A 7605-nucleotide genomic window follows, 5' to 3' on the forward strand; every position below is an offset into this window, starting at 1 on the left:
GGAAAAGGTAAAACCCTAGAGGCAGGAATGAGATCCAGTGGTTTGCAGGGGCTGGAGCTGGGGGAAGGGGCCCGAGGGATCGTGGGATGATCTTCATTGTGGGTGTGTTTATACATTTGAGAATTCATGGAACTGTGTACTTAAAAAGGGTATTTTTATTCTCTGCGATTTTACAACTTAATAAACCTGGCTTTATAAAAATTTAGAAGCTGCAAGTGATGAAAGTTGACGCCAGCAGTTAGTGCTTTGAAGCGTGGGGTGGGAGGCCGAGGTGGCCAAGCGTTGGCCTTCGTGTATTCATCTTTTGATACAAGAAAGCAGTGACAATCTTCAGTATTGTTAAATTGTAAATGAATTTTAGTTATTTGCATTTTACTACAATTTGCTTGGGTTTTTTAAAAAAATTAATTTTGGAAGTGTAAAAATAGTAAAAATTCTCTTTTATAGTGTTTAAACACTATACATGTCAGCTTTTTTCTGATGAAGTCATTAGAAACTATTTCTTTTACTTTAGCAAGAAAATCCGATTTACAAGAGTCCTATTAATAATTTCAAGAATCCAAACTATGGACGTAAAGCTGGTCTCTAAGTTGCCGTTCGTATTTTCTTTCATTTTCTGTCTTTGCATGTGAAATTTATCCTTTCTACTGCACTGTGTGCCCTTTATCACTATTGCTGCCTTTTTTTTTTTTTTTTAAGTCTGGCTTTATTTATATGGCTATACTATGGCTTTTCTTTTTGTGTGTTAATGCAGTTAATGTTTAGAGGGGCTTTGGATTAAGCTTTATGGTATAGAAGCAGCAGCTGTGTTGTAGTGAAAAGAGAATGTGCTTTGTGATCAGAGAGACCTGGGTTGAATCCCAGCTCTTCCACTTAGTAAGTAGAATGGCATTGGGTCACTTCCCAGAGCTTTAACATGGAGTCAGTAGTGATATTGTTTGGTGTGGTTGTTCTTGGCTAATGACTGTAGTGTATGATAGCAGCCTGTCAGTTATAATCCTTACTAGAGTCCTTTGCTTTAGGTAGTATTGTTATCCTTATAATAATATAACAAATCATTATATGTAAGTTTTAGGGTGAAACAATGAAAAGTGAACATGAAAACTAAAGTTCAAAATAGAATAAATGTAACCTGGTATAACATTTGTATAATATATAACTACAGTGTCATCGTTATTGATTCTAGAAATATTTTGAAAATCTTTAGTTCTTGACTGTAACTTAAAATTACTTTAAAAATCAGAACCTTTTATTTATATATATTTCTTCTTCTTAGTTATTGAATAATTCTAATACTCAAAGCTAACACTGAACTCTTTTTGAAAGGTAACAAAGACTTTAAAGAGAAAAATCCTATTATAGTTTTAAATAAAAACTTAGTTGAAAATTTCATAGTGGTAATAAAGCTTGGTTAACGTATTCTCTAAGCTAGGGTAAGCTACTTTGGTGAGTATATGCTTTACCTGGATGACAAATTTATCATTTTCTCTTTTAGCAGTAGTGGACAGGCTTCTTTCCTTGTAACTGAGTTTTCATGAAGTGCTTCTAGCATGTTTTAATATAATTATGTAAGCCCCTAAAACTCTCCGATAAAAAGATTGTGATTAGGACCAATTCTCCTGACTGGTGATCCAGAACTCTTCTTTCCTTTCCTAACTACTTTTTTTTTCTTTCTTTGCGGTACGTGGGCCTCTCACTGTTGTGGCCTCTCCCGTTGCGGAGCACAGGCTCCGGACGCGCAGGCTCAGCGGACATGGCTCACGGGCCCAGCCGCTCTGCGGCATGTGGGATCTTCCTGGACCGGGGCACGAACCCGTGTCCCCTGCATCAGCAGGCGGACTCTCAACCACTGCGCCACCAGGGAAGCCCTCCTAACTACTTTTATTCTTATTTCACATATTGGAAAACTGAGGCACAGAAGGGTTCAGTAACTTGGCTAAGTTCGCAGGGCTAGTTAGTGGAAGAGCTGAGATTCAAACCCAGGCCCCTGGGCTCCAGGATCCAGGTTCTTAACCACTACCTTATATTAGTAGCAATCAGTGTCTGTCTTCGGGAGACGCTGTTACCTGGTTAGGAAGAGGGAGATCACTCTTTACAAAAAATGACACTTTTTGGTATTTCTGCTTAACTTAATGGTGTTAGTGTTATTCTAGCACTACTGTGTTGGGCAGACATTGTAACTGGGAGATCACTTTGTTACCTAGAAACCAACACTGCAGATTTGCTTATTTACTCTGCTGAGAAGTGTGCTTATAAAATAATAACAAGATCTTAAAGTACAGGAATGTTTAATATTTTTAAGAGATACAGGAAGTACTGATAACATCAGAAACCATTACCTGCAAGATTTTTCTTTTCTTTCTAAGCAGATTTTAAGACTTTTGAAATGGCAAAGTTAAATTTGATGGCAGAAAATTATTGTCAGGTTCATATATGTGTAGTTTGGTACGTTTTCCTGTTAGTATGAGATCTGATGCATTCTTTTCTTTCTCACTTAATGCTTTACAGAAAGTTAGTTTTAGAAGGAAACTGATTTGCTGGGATCCCTTTCCCTCCCTCCCTCCGTCCCTGTCAAAAACAATCAAATATTGACTCTTTCGTGTGGTTACTTCTTATATGAGAAAAGTTTCTGTATCTCCTATTGAAAGGTGAAATTTTCACCTTTGCTGTCTGTTAAATTGTGCTTTGAAGGAAATTATCAACAATTAATAGTGAAACTTAATGTTTTCATTGTTAAGTCAGTTTTTGGCTACAGTATTACTTCTTCAGTCAAAATAAGCATTTTGAGCAATTCAAGATGCGAAAGTTTTGTAAAAATTTATTCATTAGTGAAATCCAGGCAAATTAATGGCTACAGGTTATTTTGAGATGTTTTCTCAAGAAAAATTAAAGTAGAAATAAACAATAGAAATTAATGAATGAGCATTAAGAAATTAAAACAAATCATGGCTTATAAAGCACTTTTCCAATATGGGACCAAGGTTGCCAGTCAATTATATCATTAACATATTTCAAATAATAGGCACTCTGATTATTTCAGCACATAAGACTACTCATGTAGGTACATTAAAAAAATCAGATTATCAGCTTTGTAATTGTTAAAGCTGTTAAGCACATTAAATGTGGGCTGCTAATCCCCACGGTTGTGCACTGCATTTCTAACACACCACAGAAATGATGCTGTCACCATGTCCGCCCTTCCAGAGGGAGCACAGGATGACATTTACTGAGATCAGAGGACGTCACTGCTGAACATAACCCTGCTCTCTTGATTTAAATAGGCTTTGCTTTTTGTTGGGATGGGGAGGGGTTGCACTCTGAACGTGGGAACTAATCTGCATTATTTTAGCTTACCTTCGTTTAAGGTGATGCCCAATGCAGATAATTTAATTTTACCTCTAACCTTGCATGTTAAAATTTTGTTTGAATGGACTTTGAAATAATAAGTATAAATGTTTGTGTATTTGAAAAGGCAAACTTTTCTCCAAAGGTAAGTTCTGCCGTGTAAATCGTACTTTGGATTCATCTATAACTTAGGTGTTTTTTTCTTTCGTTTTTTTTTGTTGTTGTTGTTCTCCATTTTTTGTTGTTGTTGTTACCTCCCTTATAAGTATTAAACATTAGATTTATCTAATGCATTAGTTTAAAGAAACAATTAAATGGTAATTTATTTTCCTAGCATATTTGAAAGAATGGGCAGTCCTAGCTTCATATAATAGGAAGGTGGAAATAAAGAATGTAACTTACTTGTACTGATCACTCATTAGCAATGTAGTTGCCGGGATCCAGACTCCGGTCTCCATTATGAAATGTCTGCTACAATGTCTGTATAATCATATTTTAGCTCTAGTTGGGATGACAGCTCAGAGTTTGATATCCTATGTGATTTTTTATCATCCAGATTATATGATGTTTGTCTCTGAGGGATCCTGAGTTCCTCCATGTTTCAGAAATGACTGGTCAAATTGTGTTTTGTGGGGTGGGGCTAAGGCACTTTGGCACGATTCAGTCGGTATCCAGGCTCACTGCTAAGCTGAAGTCATAGTGGTTTATTTGGTGTCTCTCAAGACCCAGCCCTTATATGTTGCATTTTCCCTCAGTGATTTCCTGTCTGCAAGATAAATTCAGTCTTTTTAGCATGGCACACAGGACCTTTCGTGATCTGGCACTGTCTTCTTTCTTGTCTCCTTTCCCTTCCCCACTCCTCAAAACATACACGTGCACCCTTTAAAAACTTCTGAGCTATGTATATTTCTACCTAACTGTGCCATTCTTTCCCCAACACCTTGACTGCATGTGTATGTGTGTCTGTATACCTTTCAGTGTTTTATCTACAGTTTCATTTTGACAATATCCCTGATCTTCTCAGAGTCAATCCCTTTTTTCTTATACTGTTCCCTTTTTATGTACATAATTCTCTTTTGTACTGTTTCAGAGCGCCTTAATTTTATCTTCATGTTTGTCATCCACCAAACTGTACCCTGCTAGGAGGCAGAAATTGTGGCAATGGAAACTATATCCAAATATAACCTGCAGTCAAGTGTGAATAAAATTTAAAAGCAAAAATTACTGTTTAGATGCCTTCTATATTTTTTGAAATCACCTCAAATGGTTCTATAGTAAGATATAAAACTAAACAGCATTTCAAAATCTTAATTTTTGCCTAAAATTTAAATGTTTTAAGTTTTTCTTTAATATTTGTTTCATTTGTGCTCACTGTTATTTCCTCTGAGATAGGAATATTTGGCCATATTTCTCACTTGACTTTCAAGCAGGAGAAAGAATGCTGTAGCAGATATTTAAATGTATCACTTAGCATAAGAGAATTTTTTAAGAAAATGATAGCATGGGGATGTATGTTATCTTCCTGTGTCAGTAAAGTTTTGGATATTGAAAAATCTCTTGTGTTTATGGCTTGGAGTCATTTACTGGGCTTGATTTCAGTACTCTTTAGTAAAATACAGAATTAACAATAAAATAAAATATTTCATCAGTACGATATTGAAGAATAGCAATTATTTCATGAAGAATGGAAATTATTTTTGTCTAAGCAGATGCGGCAATGTGATGCCTTGGTGGAGGTCCTGTGCTCGCAGTGACACTGTGACAGTCTTACCCCAGAACTCTCCACAACTTTTGTGGCAGAGCCTCAGAAGAATATCTCCCTCACAGAGGTGAAAAGCCAAGGAGTCTTCATTATCAGGCACCTTTGTGCACAGTAAAGGGTTAAGAATCAGGCAGTTGATGGCAGAAGAATTCCTTAAGTTCAAAATTAGTTTCAAGACAGCCATTCAAAGCCAGTTTAAAAGAGAGAAGCCGTTAACAGCATGCCCTCCAGTGGAGGAATGGGTCAGAAAGGAAATAATGCCAGATGACAGGGGTGCCTTTAGACTTGTAGGGCAAAGCTTTCATTTTCAAATTTTGTGTAAACTTTTTAATGCCTTTTAAAAAATTCACTGTGATGCCTGGACAGATAAAATGGAAATGACTTATGAAAATGATCTTTACTTTTAATATTGTCTTATAAATAATGTTACATGACTTCATTAGAGTGACTGATAACTTTTCTCTTTTTTTTTAGGGTGAAAATCCTATTTATAAGAGTGCTGTGACAACTGTTGTCAATCCGAAGTATGAGGGAAAGTGAGCGCTGCCAGTGCGTATCCACAACACTGGGTGCAAAGTAGTAATTCCACACCCACAGTAAGGTAGTTTCAGGGCAGTGTTGCTGTGGTTCTCTCTTGGGCAGGTTCTGAAAATGTACAATATGTATAATTTGAAAATTTTTTTATTATTTTGAAAATAATGTTATAATCAATGCCAGGGACTGACAGAAGACTTGAGACAGGATGGTTATCCTTATCATCTAAGGTTGCATTGTGCCTTTTTGACCTTTTCCTCCTGGACTGTTGAAATCCAGCTCTTAGTGGATTAAGCGATATTTCTAGAGTGATTGAAAGGGCAGTAGTTAAAGTAATGAGTATGATGAGAGTTTCTCTTAATCAAGTATTAAAACTGATTTCTTGCTTTGCAGATATGTCACTTTTCAGTTATACAGAATCCAAAGTGAATGTCCTTCTAGCTAGTTTAGAATTGTTTTAAATTTGTTATTTTGTTATTTTCCTTATTAGACATGACTGATAACATGATGTATCTGAAAGATGAGTATGTTGGGAGTTGCTTGTGTAAAATAATGAAATGTTTGATCTACAAAGGCCATGGGAAAAGTCAGAGAGTTAGGAAGGGAAAACATAGCTTTAAAACCTGTGTGCCATTTCAAGAGTTACTTAATCTTGGTAACTTTTATGCCTTCTTTTTTTAAATTCAAGCCTTGTTTAAAAGTATTGGGGAATTTTCTGCAAAAAAAAGTCCTTGATTTATATAAAGGCCTTAATTTACATAGTATTTGCTGAATTGGGGACCTCTGGGTGAATTTATTTTAGTTTATTCATTTTATTTTGTTTAAAGCCTGGTGCTTTTTATCACCTCTTCTAATCTTTTAATGTATTTGTTTGCGATTTTGGGTAAGACTTTTGTTATCAGTACTTTTTCATTGATGTTTTAGCTGTACATTTGCCTTTTTAATGACCATGTGACATTGTACTATGGCTTATGCAACAGCCATCAGTTAAGCAATTCTTAATTTCAATTAGTGATGTAACAGGCCACTGTATATTTACTTCTCACTGTTTGAATTTCCTGTTTGGTTTCATACTAGCCACATTCTATTTTAAGTGCCTTTTAATTTTAACAGTTCACTTTTTACAATGCTATTTACTGAAGTTATTTATTAAATAAAAATGCCTAAAATATTTAAATTGGATGTTTGGGTTTTATATATTTTGTCAGTTTGTGTGCCTAAAATTTTTATAGCTTAAAGAGAGTGACAGAAAATTCCTGGTCATTGGGTATTTTACTTAGACTAAAAGAGAGAAGGAAAGAAGGAAGGGAAGGAAGGAGAGAGACGGTAAAATAAGATTTCAGACTGTCTCTGGGCTCTCCATACAATACTGGATAAATCCCCTTCTCTCCCCACCCTTCTCTTACCTCCCTAGGAGATAGGTTTCATCCCTGTATTAAGCAGAATTAACTCTTTATGAACATCCTCTTAGAGCTATTAACTAGAAGCTGGAAATTATATCATTTTATTTAAGATATAGACAGGGAATTGTTACGTTTCTGATAAGTTTCTATTTTCATTTGGCTTTGGTTTATTTATGTTAGAAAGTATATGTATCCATAAAAAATACTTGTGTGAAGCTTATTGAAAGAAATATATCCCTTCCTGGAGCAATACAATAAGTGTCAGAGATTTGGGGAGAGGATTGTGGTAAAAGTTTCAACTTTACCCGCCTCTCACATTTGCAGTGCCCCTCCCATTTAAAAAAATTGGTATCTTTTTTACCTGTTCCACTTAAATGTATTTCCTGGCTTAGACTAAATCATCTTTCAGTTGAGAATTATACATCTTTATGAGGAAAATTACCTCTTTCATGAACTATCCATTTCACCTGTTTCATTTTCCATTGCCACCACCCACACTGCCGCTTGGTTCAACGCATTTCCTTACACCTGAGGCATAACCCGATGAACTGAATACCATAT

The 7605-nt window shown here is 35.7% G+C and overlaps 1 protein-coding gene across 3 annotated transcripts in view; it reads left to right on the forward strand.

Annotated features, from left to right (window-relative positions):
- ITGB1 (integrin subunit beta 1) overlaps positions 1-6479 on the forward strand; it is a 42691-nt gene extending 36212 nt beyond the window's left edge. For 2 of the 3 annotated variants that reach the window (XM_060006158.1, XM_060006159.1), the window contains exon 16: positions 5582-6479. In XM_060006158.1, the coding sequence (XP_059862141.1) occupies positions 5582-5647 (66 nt within the window). In that variant the 3' untranslated portion in view covers positions 5648-6479. Of the gene's footprint in view, positions 1-514; positions 605-5581 lie in introns of those variants that run through there. The other variant, XM_060006160.1, reaches the window with a different exon arrangement.
- The last annotated feature ends 1126 nt before the right edge of the window (positions 6480-7605 follow it).

This window comes from Delphinus delphis, chromosome 2 (genome assembly GCF_949987515.2).
Source record: "Delphinus delphis chromosome 2, mDelDel1.2, whole genome shotgun sequence".
Taxonomy (NCBI): Eukaryota; Metazoa; Chordata; class Mammalia; order Artiodactyla; family Delphinidae; genus Delphinus; species Delphinus delphis.